The sequence below is a fragment of the Bubalus kerabau genome, chromosome 10 (genome assembly GCF_029407905.1).
Source record: "Bubalus kerabau isolate K-KA32 ecotype Philippines breed swamp buffalo chromosome 10, PCC_UOA_SB_1v2, whole genome shotgun sequence".
NCBI classification, from domain to species: domain Eukaryota; kingdom Metazoa; phylum Chordata; class Mammalia; order Artiodactyla; family Bovidae; genus Bubalus; species Bubalus kerabau.
The window spans coordinates 5,363,192-5,379,229 of record NC_073633.1 but is presented as its reverse complement, the minus strand read 5'-3'; the positions used below and the strand labels follow the sequence as shown (position 1 = coordinate 5,379,229).

Sequence of the window (16,038 nt, the reverse complement as noted above, 5' to 3'; positions counted from 1 at the left end):
CCAAGACTTTCACAGCCATTTATGTTCCCATGGCTCCCATATTCTTAGCTCATACCTCTCTTGTAAGTGCCAGTCTCACATATCCAGGGTTTCCAGGGTTTCCACAGACACCTCAAGTTTAACATGGGATTCTTGACTGTCCTCTAACCATAACTTCCTCCATCTTCCCCATCTCAGTAAATGCCACCACCATACACCCGACAACAGAGGTAAGACATCTGTGAGTCTTCGAGACTGCCCCTTATTTTATACATCTGTGGATTTTTATCACCACACATACAATGACCCCTTCAAACTGTCTCTACTTGGCCGTGCTCGTTCACTGCAGAACTGGCTCAGTTTCCACCCCTGCCCACCCCTTTCCATTCTGCACATCTGAGTGAACTTTTAAATTTTAAATCAGATCTGTTCTTCCCCCTACACAAAACGCCTTAACAACTTCCAATGGCACTTGGTCTATGACCTCAAATTCCTTAGCCCACCCAGCCCTGACTACTTCCCCACCTTGTCTCATGGGGCACCTCCTTTCACTCATTCTGTCTCAGTTCCACTGGGATTGGGGAGTTCAGACTTCACACCAGCCACTTCCCAGCCTTGAAGTTGGTAAGTTGGCCCTTAAGACTCTTCCTGGTTTGTCACATGGCTGTTCCTTTCCCGCCTGAAAAATCTCAGTTGCTATTTCCCCCCTTCAGAGATGCCTTCCCTGTCTTCGTACTGAAAATCAAGGCTACCTTTTATTTAGTCACAGTGTCATATTTACTTGGAGCTTTCTCATGTTCTTATTGGTCTGTTTTTGCTTAACTTCCTTAACAGGATATAACTCCATGAAATCTTGTCTGTTTTACTTTCTTTGGCATCCAAATAGCCCAGCATATAGTAGGTGCTTAATAGCTGCATGCTGCATGCTAAGCTGCTTCAGTCGTGTCCGATTCTGTGCAACTCTGTGGACTGTAGCCCCCCAGGCTTCTCTGTCCATGGGATTTCCAGGCAAGAATACTGGAGTGGGCTGCTATTTCTTCCTCCAGGGGACCTTCCTGACCCAGGGATTGAACCTGCGTATCTTAAGTCTCCTGCATTGGCAGCCAGGTTCTTTACCACTAGCGCCACCTGAGAAGCCCAAAAAGCAACAGTACTTTTGAGTAGTATTTTGAGTAGTGGCAGAGGCATGACCCACCCCATGCCTCTGCCACACACATACAAACACAAGTAAAGGCTATCATACTTTTAGAGTGTAATAGGACTCCAACTTTGAGATAGGTAGTTAAATAAAAGATATCAGAACATACTGGTAGATAATTTACAAGCACTCCCATGTTCTAGCAGTAGCTGTGATAATACAGAAAACAATGGAGATGAGGTGGACAGGCAGGGGTTGACCAGCTGGGCTATTTAATAGCTCTGGACTTGAGGCAAGTCATTCAATGTCAAAACATTTGCTTTCTAATTTGCAAAATGGGACTACTCTGCCCTCCCAAGTTGAGGATTTAGGGTTGTCTGTGAGTCTTTGGAAAGCTGTTACACTCCATGACAGTGTGAGCTACAGGCACCAAATAGTTCTCCCTTCTTTGGTCTCTCTTGCTGCTGCTAAGTTGCTTCAGTCATGTCCAATTCTGTGCGACCCCATAGACAGCAGCCCACCAGACTCCCCCGTCCCTGGGATTCTCCAGGCAAGAACACTGGAGTGGGTTGCCATTTCCTTCTCCAATGCATGAAAGTGAAAAGTGAAAGTGAAGTCACCCAGTCGTGTCCAACTCTCTGTGACCCCATGGACTGCAGCCCATCAGGCTCCTCTGTCCATGGGATTTTCCAGGCAAGAGTACTGGAGTGGGGTGCCATTGGTCTCTCTTAGGAGCATATAATTGAAGAGAAAGGACCCCCCCTCAATTCAACCACAAAGCAGGCTTGTTAAATCCCAGAATCTGCTGAGAGGAGATCCTCCTACACAGAGGGCCCCTGAAGGCATCTGACTTCACTAAATTGCAAAGAGCATATCTGGTTCAATTTTTAAGCACTCCCCTGCCTGTGATACGGAGAGCGCTGCTTGTTTACTGCTACAAGGTAATCAGCAGGATTGTCACTCTTAACTATTTTGGACTTAATAAGGAAACCATTTAATTTCAAGATTTAAATGACCTAGATTGCCATGTTTCCTTGGTTCTCAAGTACTATATTAAACAGCTTCAAATCAGGGAGGACTAACAGGATAATTCAATTTATTCAGGTTTCCCATACACAAAGGGAATAGCATGAAGCAATGGTCGGGGGGGAACGGGATCCATGTTTCTTACGGGTGGGCTCACAAGCCTCTCCAGTTCTTAGTAGGCACCCCATGAAGACGGCTGGGTGAGGGCAGCCGCCGCACGCTCGGCCGCCATTCGGCCACTGTGGGGCCAGGTCTGAATCAGAGCAGCCACCACAGCTTGGCCCTGCTCCTTCTCTTTTGCTTTTTTTAACAACCCTCTTTCATTGCTGGGGTGACATACAAGCCAGTCTTTGCCAAAGAGGCACGAGGACAAACTCAAACCACCTCCATCATAAGATCTGGGAAGAACCCATAAAACTGGGCACACAATTAAATTATTCTAAGCAGAACAGTTAGACCTACTTAGAAAATCTGAACTAAGTAGGATAGATGGAGAAGGCAATGGCACCCCACTCCAGTACTTTTGCCTGGAAAATCCCATGGACGGAGGAGCCTGGTAGGCTGCAGTCCATGGGGTCGCTAGAGTCGGACGTGACTGAGCGACTTCACTTTCACTTTTCACTTTCATGCATTGGAGAAGGAAATGGCAACCCACTCCAGTGTTCTTGCCTGGAGAATTCCAGGGATGGGGAAGCCTGGTGGGCTGCTGTCTCTGGGGTCGCACAGAGTCGGACATGACTGAAGCGACTTAGCAGCAGCAGCAGCAGCAAGTAGGATAGGATGTAGGGATGGGAGGATGTACACATTTGTGAAAAGCATAAATACAATGAGGCAACCCTTGACTGGAGCAAGGGTTAGACTAGCGTGCCCGGTCCACCCCAGGAATGTCTCAGTAGCTCCGGCCTGCATGCTAGGGAGCCATCTTGCCATCCTGACCTACTTGTCATTCCATATGGACTGCTCCATAGTTTGTTAGGGCCAGTGCACAAGGAAAAGCGGGAGGGGGAATTCCCTGGTGGCACAGTGGGTAAGAACCCGCCTGCCAATGCAGGGGACATGGGTTTGATCCTTGGTCTCAGAAGATTCCACATGCTGCAGGGCAGTGGAGTCCACGTGTCATAACTCCTGAGCTCGTGTACTGTGGCTACTGAAGCCCAGAGAAGCCACCGTAATGAGAGGCCTGGGCACCGAAACTAGGGGTTGCAACTAGAGAAAGCCCGAGGGCAGTACGAAGACCCAGCACAGCCAGAAATAAGTAGATAAACAAATATAGCAGCGTGTTAAAACAGAAAGAAGACAGAGCCCCTGGTTCATAAATTATTTAAAGAATTTAAAACAGTGCAACTAACACTTAAAACAGTGACAGCAGAGCAGTAAAGCGAGTGTGGGATCCTTCCAAGCACGAGGACCTGTGCATTTGATGACAGGTCACAGGGGCCCACAGAGCCGGCCCTCCTGTGATGAGCAGGGTGGTGGAAACTCGCACCTGCCAGCTCGACAGCATCACCTTAAGCCCTAATGCATCAGCCAGCCTCAACGGATCTTTGGGATGGGACTGGGGTTTCCCCTCAACACCACCACCGAATACACAGGATTCCTCCTTACCTGTTCAGCCGCTCCGTTTCCACCTCAAACTCTCTAATCTTGCTTTCCGAGATGGCAGATCCATGGGAGTAGAGAGTCTGGAAGATTTCCTGAATGTTGGAGCAGTCCTGAAGAGAGTGGGCCAGGTGCTCTGCCACGCTGCTGGACACCTGAACAGGTGAGCATTAATTCCCCTCTGGACAAAGCCACTTCCAGGATGCTGGGCCCCAGGCCCTTGCTTCCCAATTTAAACTGTTCAGTTTTAAACAGTTTAAAGCTGATGTTCCTTGAGAATTGGGCACCCAATGAGATAGCTACCCAGATATTTTTCAGTTTGTATAATATAATCCTGGTATAAAAAGTTAACTACTGTGAATGCAGTACACAAAACAGGGTCAAAATGCAACTGCATCCTCTAAGCTGTATCCTCAGCAGCAGGCATGAAAGATCCTGAGCCTTGGGACCTAAAATTCTGTATATTAAATAGAGTTTGGACATCCTTTCTCCTTCCTAAACCCCCTGCCACCCTCAACACTTGTCTCCTGTAGCTAAGGTGAACATCCCATTCCTTCACTTTCATAATTCAGCTTTGGCATGGAAGCTGGGTGCCTGCAATTTCTGCCCAGTGCAAAATTCTAAAATAGGGCCTTAAAAGTTCTGTTTCTGTTTTTCCCCATCCCTGAGGGTCAAACCAGTCAATCTTAAGGAAAATCAACGCTGAACAGTTGTTGGAAGGACTGATGCTGAAGCTCCAATATTTTGGTCATCTGAGGCAAAAAGGGGACTCATTGGAAAAGTCCCTGATACTGGGAAAGATTGAGGGCAGGAGGAGAAGAGGGCATCAGAGGATGAGATAGCTGGATGGCATCACTGATGCAATGGACATGAACTTGGGCAAACTTTGGGAGATGGTGAGGGACAGGGAGGCCTGGCATGCTGAAGTCCACGGGGTTGCAACAGTCGGACACGACTGGGCGACTGAGCAACATTAACGAGGATCAAATAACTGGATTTTCCAGCCCCCCAAATCCTCAAAGACATCCCCAGGGAACTGAAATTATTCTCTTTTTACTATACATCAGTTCACAGCCCCAGGGTACTCAGCACTCTACAAAAGAAAACTCCAGAACTGAGCTGGAAGGTTCCGGTCTGTCCCAGCATCGGTTGTACTTCAAAGGCAGCAATCCTGCTCAGTGGAGAGCACCTTCCCTTTCAAGAGGGATGTGCGAATAATCAAGTTCTCTTAGAGCTTCCTGACTCACTCGGTCTCTGGGGAAGCAGGGTGATATAAAGCAAGTATTTCAAGACTTTCATCTGTATTGCCAGTAACAAGACCTCAATCATTTCTTTCTGAATGGTTTCAACTAGAGAATCAAAAAGCTCCCTTTAAAGCTGAAGGGGTAATTCACTACCGGTGAACCACTAAGCATTTTAACCTGACCCTTTGGAAAGAAATCAGGTATGATTTCTTATTACAATCACCTGGTTTATTGGAGGGACCCTGGGGAGTGCTTCTGTCATGGACGAGCCACTGTGTAGTTCTCCTATGTGACGTGTCCCTTTGCAACTCATAAACACTCACCCCGATGCTGCTGATCTCTGAGCCTAGGACTGGCCGATCAGACGACGAAGATTCAGACCTGGTCTTGGAGAGCTTCACCCTCTCGGCGATCTTAACAAACAAAACAAAACAAATGGTCAAAAAACAACACACACCATTCCCCATATAAACTACTGAGACTGTGTTTATACAGGGCTACTCTTGAACCTTGGCAACTAAACCATCAGTTCTTAAAAACGACTCACGTGTCTGATTTTTCTGCCACCTGCTTACTAACTTATGGTTTTTCAGCGTTAGTACCACTGACATTTTGAGTTGGACATTCTTTGCTGTGGGGGACTGTTCTGTGCACTATGAGATGTTCACCAGCATCCTTGGCTTCTAGCCACAGTACTCCAGGTGTGACCATCGAAAAGGTGTCCAGACATGGCAAAATAGCCCTTGGGACAAAAATCACTTCTGGCTGAGGAGCACTGGTGAGACTTCATAAACTTGATGGCTGACAACCAACCTTGTTGCAGAGACTGGCGGGGCTACCAGGAAGAGGACATGTAATCGTGTGAAGAGTCTCTCTGGGGTGGACTCAGCATAGGAAGGGGGTCAGGGGCTGTGGCTGAGAATGGAGGGGCTACTTTTCACAGCTGCTAGGCCTGCCCATCATCATCATCTATTTTTCTGCTGGCAGGGCTGTCGGTTCTGGGAGCAGGCAGATCATTGGTTCATTACTCAGGGTTCCCCTCCTGGGCTGAACCATTATCCTCAAGAGCAACTCTCTACCCACCCTGTGACAAAACATCTCACTCTCCACAACGACCTGTCAGCTGGGACAGGCTCTGGCCTGCTGATTAATGAGAGCTGGCATCCAGGTTGCAGCCGAGAGAGACTTAAAACTATTAGTGGGTTATCTCTTCCTGCAGCTCCAGCATGGGAGGCCTACGTGGGACCCTGGGAGGCCCCTCAGGGCCCGCTGAGCTAATTGCATGCTGGCACAGCGGCCCTGCTGTACAAAGGCTGGGGCTGCCCGATAACGGCCGTGTCCCCGGAGCTCACCTTGGCGATGGGGATGTCATTGCTGCTGCTGCTCGTGCTCAGTTCTCCAGTGCTGGGGTTAACGGGGCGGTTGGCGGAAGTGAGGCGGCCAGGGCTGGAGGGGCCCGTGGCCTGCACGCTCTGCAGGCGAGTTTGAAGCTCTCTAACCTGAAATGACAACACCTTCAGACACGGCGGTAGGCTCCCCCTGCCAAAAGAGCAGAAGGGCCAGTGCGGGGGAGGGCAAAGCTTTCATTTACACGAAGAAACCAGCTTCCCTGAAAACCGACGTCAGCTGAGTCCACACAAAGGGCACTGATGTTCTTAACTGGATCTGCCACGGGCTGGCCAGCATTTGCGCTTCACAAGCTGGAGGGGGACATGTTTTCTACGGTGCTGGAAGCTTCCAGCACAAGGAGAAGGGCCATCTTTAAGGGATGTTCGCTCACTCAGTCTCCTGTGCCTGATACACATGGCACAAGAAATGGAACCCAGGATGAAATTTGTACTTGCATGGAGTTCAGAGGACAGAGATCATTTCAACATAAGCACATGCTCATGCTATAAACATCAATGCAGGGTGGGTGTGCAGGAAGCAGGAAAGAGGAAGAACTTGACTACACCTGAAGTCACTGCGGAACTGTCTTTGAGCACAGCCTCCCAGGTGGACAGGGCTGTAATGGACGAGATGAGTGAGGCGCTGGCTGAGGGGCTGGAGTGGGGAGACCGGCTTGGATGACAGGCTGTGTCTGAAGAACGGCAAATTATTTAATATGCACAGGGTAGGAGAGAGACCTGCTCTGGGAAGGAGGAGAGGCTATGGCGATGAGAGGGAGTTGGTACCCATGGCTTTTTCCCAAGGGACTTCAAGATGGGATTATCCCAGGGACAGAAGGAAGGAATACCTAATTAGCCCTTCAGTGTGGAGCGACCCAGAGCCCCCTCAATTACATTTAGAACACACATCTACCTGCACAGAATTTAAATGTCCCAACTCTGCTTCTCTATGGTTATGGCTCACTAACATCCAAAGGGAGAAATGCTCCAAGCAAGTGAAGATGATTATTAGAAACCGGTCTTTCCGATGACCCGGATCACAGTTTGATCACTGTATACGGTGTCAGTCTTAAAGGGCACACTGACCGCAGCACCCAAGGGCCCTTACACGTGGGCACCAGACCCTAATGGGAAGAATCAGCACCAGGACATCTAAACCCGGGTTTCCCAACCTATCAGTGCGCCAGAATGTTCCAGAGGGTTTGTTAAGACACAGAGCCCAGGCCCTGCCACAGATTCTGATCAGCAGGTGGAGACCACACCTAGGAGTCTGCGTGTCCAACAAGTGCCCAGGCAACGCCGGTGCACCCAGCTGACGGCAGTGACCTGCGGGCGGCCAACGCCGCATGGCACTCAACATCTCAGAGACCATGGAGCAGAGCCGCCCGGCTGCCAGCCCTGAGGCCTTCCAGGCAAACCGTTGTCTAAAAGCGACTGGAGAGCTTTTCATCTTTAATATCTTGGATGTCTCCACCCTGCTAAATTGGGAACCAAAAGTAATTGAAATTTCAATAATTCATCAGCATATGAGAAGCCAAGATAGGAAAACTCCCTTGGAGCAAATTGCATTCAATGGTGAAACAGCTGAAAAGTGCCCAATAGCTGGCTCTGCGGTGGCGTCCAGTAACTGCGGGTTAACAGAAATGTGCATCGTCCCCATAAAGAACCACACCCAGGGCTGCCCTCAAAGCCGTCTAAACACCAGAAAAACACACGCTGTCAAAGTCAAGTGGGACTGCTGCTGAGAGATTACAGGGCTCATTGTGGGATGGTCCTGATCAACTGTGCCTCTCTGTGCCCGCGGCCGAGGGCAGGACGCGTTTCTCCATCAGGCCAGCTTCCTGGCACCGGGAAAACCACTGCGGTGGAGATGGCGGGTTTCAGGTTCTACCGCTGTGGAAGTCTGATGAGGTCCTGAATAGGCAACAGTGTTACCACCACTGCCCAATCTAAAGAATGTCTCAAGTGAAGTGAAAGTTGGTCAGCTGTGTCCAACTCTTTGTGACTCCATGGACTATACAGTCCATGGAATTCTCCAGGCCAGAATACTGGAGTGAGTAGCCTTTCCCTTCTCCAGGGGATCTTCCTAACCCAGGGATTGAACCCAGGTCTCCCGCATTGAAGGCAGATTCTTTACCAGCTGAGCCACGAGGGAAGCCCAAGAATTCTGGAGTGGGTAGCCTATCCCTTCTCCAGGGGATCTTCCCGACCCAGGAATCGAATGGAGGTCTCCTGCATTGCAGGCGATTCTTTACCAACTGAACTATCAGGGAAGCCCTAAGAGTGTCTGAATCCCCCCCAAACAATCGGTAGTCTGGGGTTCCAGGAATCCCAACTGGTCCACTTATCTCTCTTCTTAAAATGTAAAACATGGCCCTGGGCATTTTATAAAAACATCATTAAAACTACTCATGTTATAAAAAATGTTTCTTCTTCTAGTCACTAAAGTCAACATGTCTATTGTGGAAAATTTAAATGACAGTGGAAAATGAAGACAAAAAAAGTACCTATGTTCTTTCTCACTCTACAGAGACGATAGCTTCTAGTCATTTTCCATGGTGTGTTTGTGCGTGGGCATGCACACCTCAAATTCTGAGTCTAAATACTCATTTTCATATTAAAAGCTTTGGGCTAAGAGAATGTCTTTGAAAACTAAAGGATGATAAACATGTTTATTTTGGTCTACGCTTTATTACTTAATGATAATTGTTAGGCAGTGAAAAATATCCAGCTGAAGGGAGTGGAGTGAGCCTTCATGGAATAAGAAACAGTTGAGTTAAAAAGCCCTTTCTCCTCTCTTGCTTGGGAAGTGGGATCTTAATTTAGATGAATACATGTTTCTTTGGAAGGAATGATGCTGAAGCTGAAACTCCAGTACTTTGGCCACCTCATGCGAAGAGTTGACTCACTGGAAAAGACTCTGATGCTGGGAGGGATTGAGGGCAGGAGGAAAAGGGGACGACAGAGGATGAGATGGCTGGATGGTATCACTGACTCGATGGACGTGAGTCTGAGTGAACTCCAGGAGTTGGTGATGGACAGGGAGGCCTGGTGTGCTGCGATTCATGGGGTCGCAAAGAGTCGGACACAACTGAGCGACTGAACTGAACTGAACAGAAATGAAGGTTAAAACCAATCTGCTGACTGTGAGCTTAGGTAAAGCTTGGGAGAGGGGAGAGAGACAGCTATTAACATCCTTGCTTTTGTTCTTACCCACTGCAGTAAGTTGAATTGTGTACCTTACCCAAAAGACATGTCCAAGTTCTAAACCCCCAGTCTATGAATGGGACCTTATTTTGAAATATGGTCTCTGTAGATGTAATTACATCAAGGATCTCAAGATGAGACCCTCGTGGAATTGGGGCGGGCCCTAAATCTACTTATAAGAAAAAAGAGAGGGAGATTTGAGACACAGAAACACAGGGAAGACCGTGTACAGATGGAGGCAGAGAGTGGCCACAAATCAGAGAACACCAGGGGGAGCTACTAGAAGCCAGAAGAGGTGAGACAGGATTCTCCTCCAGAGCCCATGGAGGAAGTGCAGCCTCGCCAACACCGTGATTTTGCAGACTCCAGAATGGTGAGAGAATGCGTTGTTGTTGTTTTATGTCACCAAGTTTGAGGTCATTACCTAATATACTCATCTTTCACTGAGGATATTTCATTAAAGAAAATATATTTCTCTCAACGAAATACGTGCTTTGCAGTTGGGGATAGCCAGAAATCAAAGCACATCTAAACTAGGAACTGATACATGTGCCGATACCGTTATAGCCTTTCCCACTGGAGTTCTTCAACATCAGACAATGGAACATGATTTCAGTGGCCATTTCCTCACTTCTTCTAAAGTGAGTATGTAGCCAGGTTGCTTCTAGAGGCCCGGAAGAGGAGTGTGTCTGTCACGTCCCCTGAAATCCTGACGGAGTGTGAAGGGGACAGTCTTGTGTCTCAGGGGCTCAGAGTCCAGCCAGACTTCTCGTGATGTGGGCTCCGAGAAGGGACACCGACAAGAAGTGTCAGCACGTGAAAGAAGCGTTACTCTGCCTCCCGGAGTGGGAAACACTGGCCTTCAATCTTGAAGGTTGAGGAGCTGTTTAACAAGCGAATAAAGAGGAAAACAGCTCCGACAGGCTCAAGGAAGGAAATGACAATAAAATGCCAGCCCTCCGCTTCTCTTAACGCTCAATGACTTCCCGAAGAGCGAAAAGGGCTTCATAAGATCATCTGATGAGAGAAGAGAATGGACTGGAATGAGGAAGAGAAAGGAAGTGAGTCAAAGCTGCATGTGAGATCAATGATGAGGGCTCAAACACTGTCAGTGAAGCAGGAGCAAAAATGACTAGCACTCCCCAGAGCACCATCCAATAGAACTTCCTTTCCCGTAGTAACGGGTGTGTGCTCTGGCCTCACTGTCTGCTAAGGTGGCCATAAGCCACATGAAATGTGCCTACTGTTCCCAAGGAACTTTATTTTTAATTGTATTCTATTTTAATTAAACTCCAACTTAAATAGTCGTGCGTGGTGAGTAGTTACTGTATTGGTCAATGCAGTTCTAGAACAATTTAAGAAAGGACAAAGATAGACAAACTTGTGGCTGGAATGACTCTGCGTATCATGGTACTTGGCAAAATGGTGAAAACATAAGAAGAAGCTGAGTTTTCAGAGATAAACAAGATGCCAACTTTGGACATGCTGCATTTGAGGAAACCATCAGGCATGTGAAGGATTTCAGTCAATGGTAGAAATGTGATCTGAGAGAAAGGGATCAGAACTGGGCTTCTGCGTGTGGATAAGGTGTAAGTGTGGAGGTGGGCAGAGAGAGTCTACACAGCTGGTTGGATTGAAGGCTCAACAGTAGACACAAAGGTACTAAGAAAGGTGTGTTTGCGAACTGGAGAACTGAGGATGAAAAAAGAGGCAGCTTCCATCTGATGGCTTTTGTCTGTCTTAGAGTTAAGGTGCTCTGATAGGAGAGAGGGAGGGGATAGTAGCTGTCAGAAAAGAGAAAGGAAGGTGACCTATAACCCAAAGAGCGAGAAAGAGAAGGCGAGAGGGAGAAACGCTTACACAGCACACTGCAGACTCAGCTGAGCTCTTTGATTTTAGACAGGAGACTGAGTCAATGCATTGTTTTCTTCAAACCCTGGAGACTTCATGAAAATGTCAGCAAGGAATAAAAGCTGTAACAGTGAAGAGAATGTGCTTGGGGCATTAGCAGAAAGAAGACTTGGGCGCATTCCTTAAAGGCAGAGTGCAAGGAAGACTACTGATGAAAGACACAGACTGGAAAAAGCCCAACTCCATCAACTGCACAAGGGGAGCTGTTGCACACAGGGTGTACTCAGAAGCTTGGCAGGGCTGAGACGTGGTCTTGCCAGGCACTAAAAGGACAAGAATGAGAAGCAGGGCTGCAAACAGGGGGCGGGGGGTGACTGTGTACAGAACCAATGGAAATGTCCAGTGGATGACAGGTGTGGCTAAGGTAAACAGGCAGCCCTCCTGTTAAGAGTGTATAGAAACGCTGCACAAAAAGGAACAGTGAGAAAGAAATCCACTGCCGGGCTTCAAAGAAAGACAGTAATCTCCAGGTGCCAGAAACGAAGTGAAAAATAAGGTTAGAGAGGTAGGAGGGAGCTGGTGCTTCAGGCAGCCGGGGAGGGGCGAGCAGGGCGTGGAGTGAATGTGCCAGGATCCAGGCAGAGGACCCAGGACTGTGGCACGTCAGGCCGCTGGAGCAGACGCTCCTGCATCCAGCTGGGAGGCTCCCTGCCAGGTCCCTCTGTGAACAGCGGACCGAGGGCACTGCCCAGGAAGCTGGAAGGCAGTCCAGGCTGTGTGGGAGTCAAACCAGAGAAACCAGCACCTCAGCCTCGGGACACAAGAGTGTGGGGTCCAGGCTTATTCTGGCTCCACAGTGTGTGCACCGCCCCCTGAACCTGGGAACTGCTCCCTGGTGGCTTGGAGGTGAAGGTCCCATCAACAAAGGAGGAGTCGAAGCTTCCATCCCTGGGTCGGGAAGATCCCCTGGAGAAGGAAATGGCGACCCACTCCAGTATCCTTGCCTGGAGAATCCCATGGACAGAGGAGCTGGGTGGGCGACAGTCCATAGGGTCGCAAAAGAGCTGGACACGACTTAGTGACTAAACAACAACAACAAATCTTGACAGTGGAAACTGGTCTGGATTTTGCTAGACCACTCTCTTCCCGAGAAATCTAACTGGTAAACTCCCCAATATCATCAGGGAACTGGGAGAGACTTAAGCCTCCCACAACGGCACCCAGGACCAGGGAGCTGACTGACATGGAAGAATGGCGGCAGGGAGAGGAGGAAGAGACGGGACAGGCTAAATCAGGAGACGGACCCAACAGAGACGAGATCAGAATAAAGCAACCTGTAAACCACAGCACAATAAACACGTTTAGGGCCCATAAAGAGATAAAAGGAGTAATTTTTGTACAGAATAAGAAATTGTGAAATAAAAATAGGCAGATATCAAGCAAGAATAGGCAGATGAAAAAGAAAAGCCCATGGAAAATATAGTCAATGAAGTGAAATCAGGTTAAGCTCTAGACTGGGAAGAGTGGAAAAGACTGTTTTTCAATAAAATTGGAAAGAGAAATAGTGAACAGGAACACAGCACAAAGAATTCAGAACACACCACGGGCAGCTAAATAGACACGAGAATGCAAGTGTCATCGAGAGGCTCCAACCCACTTCCAAAAGAGTTCCAGAGGACAGGAACACAGGAAGTGGCAGAGAAACAATATTCGAAAAGAAAAGAAGTTTTCTAGGTATAGTCCTGAGACTTAAGTATCATGTCAGGTGCTAGATAGCTGTGGAAGTTTTTAGATATGTCTGCAAATGCTTTGATAGTCCCTCCATCAAAAAGTGGACTCCAGGATTTCCCTTGTGGTACAGTAGATAAGAATCTGCCTGCCAGTGGCAGGGACATGGGTTTGATCCCTGGTCTGGGAAGATTCCACATGCGGGAGCAACTAAACCCGTGGGCCACAACTGCTGAGCCCACAAACGAGAGCCCGCGCTCTGGAACGAAGAGCAGCTCCCACTTGCCACAGCCAGACGAAGCCCAAGTGCAGCAACAAAGACCCAGGGCAACCAAAAACAACTCCAGTTCCCCTCTCCTTGCACGCGCCTGGCCTGAGCCTGCATCTGATCAACAGAAAGTTGTGCCAGTGATGCCACGTAACTTCCAAGGGTAGGTTAGAAAAGGCAATGCAATTGTGCCTACCTCTCTCTCGGGGTGCTGGCCCTTACTAGCCAAACATGCTGCTGTGAGGAAGCCCAGGGCACACAGGGAGGGTGCTTGTGGGTGTTCTGACCAACAGTCCCTGCTGAGGTCCAGACAACGGTCAGCCTCCCCACCAGACAAAGGAAGCATGCCTTCAAGATGACTGGCCATGGCCACCCTCTGACTGCAAGCACATCTGAGCCCAAGAGAGAACTGTCCACTGGAGGCCAGTCATCCCCAGAAACACACAGATAGTCATAAACGATTGTCCTCTGGGGGCTCCATATTTGGGGTGGTTTGTTATGCAGCTGGTGCTAACCGGAAGAAGAGGATGACAAAACTGCATATCTAGAAACACTGGATTGCAAATGTAGGTGGAAGGGAAAGGGTAAAGAGGGAATCTTGAAGCTGCCTGGTGGGAGAGACACCTTAAGCTCTGAGGGCGGGGATGTTGGTCTGTTTCACTCACTATTGTATTCAACACGTGGAACAGTGTCTGACAGTGTCAACCTCAATACAATCTTGAATATTGCCAAATAAAACTGTCAACTGAAAACCCAAGACGTAGCTAGACTACTGTAGCAGCCTGAGTAATGGCCCCCAAAGATGTCCACACCCAAATCCTGGAAATCTGTGAATACATTACCTCACACGGCAGAAGGGAATTTGCAGGAATCATAGAAAAAGGCAAAGAAACTGAACCAAGAAGGAACACAGCCCTGATGCCTCACTGATTTTAGTGAGCAAGACACATTTCAGACGTTTGACCTCCAGAACCGGGAGATAATAAATCTGTGTCATCTTAGGTCACTGATTGTGGTAATCTGTCTCAGCAACAACAGGAAACTATACACCTATCATCAAGAGTGTGGGCAAAAAGTAAGACAATCTCAAAGATTAAGAATTAAGCACCTATAGACCTTTGCTGAAAGAACTTCCCAAGGACACACAAGCTTTTCAGGAACCAGAAAACTAAATTGCAAAAAAGAATGTGATAAAAGGAAAAATGATAAGCACAAAAACTATCAGGGATATAAGGGCTTTCCCAGCGGTGCAGTGGTAAAGAACCCGCCTGCCAAAGCAGGAGACACAAGAGACGGGGGTTTGATTCCTGGGTCAGGAAGATCCCCTGGGGTAGGAAATGGCAACCCACTCCAGTGTTCTTGCCTGGAGAACCCTATGGACAGAGGAGCCTGGCGGGCTACAGCCCATGGGGTCAGAAAGAGTGGGACACGGCTGAGTGACTAACACATTCACTTTCAAGCACATGCACACGCCATGAGGTGCGTGTGGGGACTCTGCAGCCTCACTCTTGGACATGTATCCAGAGAAATTCCCACACAGGACCAAAGAGGACACAGGCATGGCCTATGCCCCGGGGCACTGTTTGTGGTAGTGGGAGGTCTGGACGTTGGGCATGGTAGATGTGGTGGGGACACTACAGAATTTCAGGAGGCCGTTAGACCTCATGCATACGTGGCACCATGCGCAGACCTTAAAGTCAGAGTGCTCAGGGAAACCAAAGAAAGAACTCTGCAGCACAACACAATGGATGTAAATGAAAAACACAACACTGTGTATAAGGACACCCGTAAAATGAGGGAAAGAGAGTGGGGGAGAAAAGCAGTAAATAAAAGCGGGCCTTTTCAGGATCCATGTGTCTGCTTTAACAGAGGGATGTAATTAGCTTATCTCTGGGCCCTGCAGGCCAGATGAAAACAAACAAATGAAAGGAAGTAAATATAAAGCTAGGCGCTCAGGGGCATAAGAGATTGTAGCAGCCAGATGCTGGTGAGGACGGAGAGTCAGGCTGGAGCTGTTGAGGTGTCACAGCGGGCGGTTTCCGGAAAGGGCGCAGGTCACCGAGAGGGAGGTGAGGGCGGCTGCAAGCAGGGCCAGCTGCTGGGCCTGCGCTCCCCCAGGACGTCTGCAGGGGCTCCGAGAGACACCCAAGCCCTCTGACGGAGTCAGCTGAGAACGTGGGGCACAGATGAGTGACAGGAGGAAGGAGAGGCGGCACTGGACTCCTGAGTAGGAGGAGAAGCATTGCTATTAGCCATGAAGGAACAAGTCTGTGTTCCGCTGATGGTATGGAGCGCTGGTCACTGGGCAGCTGTAATTTCAAGCAATTAGGTTGTAATTCATAATTTTGCTGTGTAATGGAGCTGGTGGAGACAGATGATTTGTACACTGGAGAGGGCTGAGAACCGCTGAGCCGGAAAAGTTCTACTGAATGAGCTTGAGGTGGTAAGCACAGGTGGGCCTCAGAAAGCAGCCTCCTTCGAGGCCGGGCTTGGGGCTGTGCTTGGCAGAGAACCACTGTCTCCCACTGGAGATTTTATAAGACTTTTCTTTCTCGGAGCCCTCAAGCAAATGAGAAAGCAGACTTTACTTATAGAAAATATACACTTATT

General features: G+C 48.6%; 1 protein-coding gene across 5 annotated transcripts in view; it reads right to left on the bottom strand.

Moving 5' to 3' along the window:
• Positions 1-16,038, bottom strand: part of MCC (MCC regulator of WNT signaling pathway) — a 303,878-nt gene that overhangs the window by 49,472 nt on the left and 238,368 nt on the right. For all 5 annotated transcript variants that reach the window (XR_008698690.1, XM_055536480.1, XM_055536482.1 and 2 more), the window contains 3 exons: positions 6,339-6,485; positions 5,310-5,399; positions 3,749-3,897 (listed from right to left, as the gene is read on the bottom strand). Coding sequence is in view for 4 of the 5 variants with exons in the window: in XM_055536480.1 (XP_055392455.1) it covers positions 3,749-3,897; positions 5,310-5,399; positions 6,339-6,485 (386 nt within the window). In the remaining variant the exon portion in view is untranslated. The remainder of the gene's footprint in view (positions 1-3,748; positions 3,898-5,309; positions 5,400-6,338; positions 6,486-16,038) is intronic.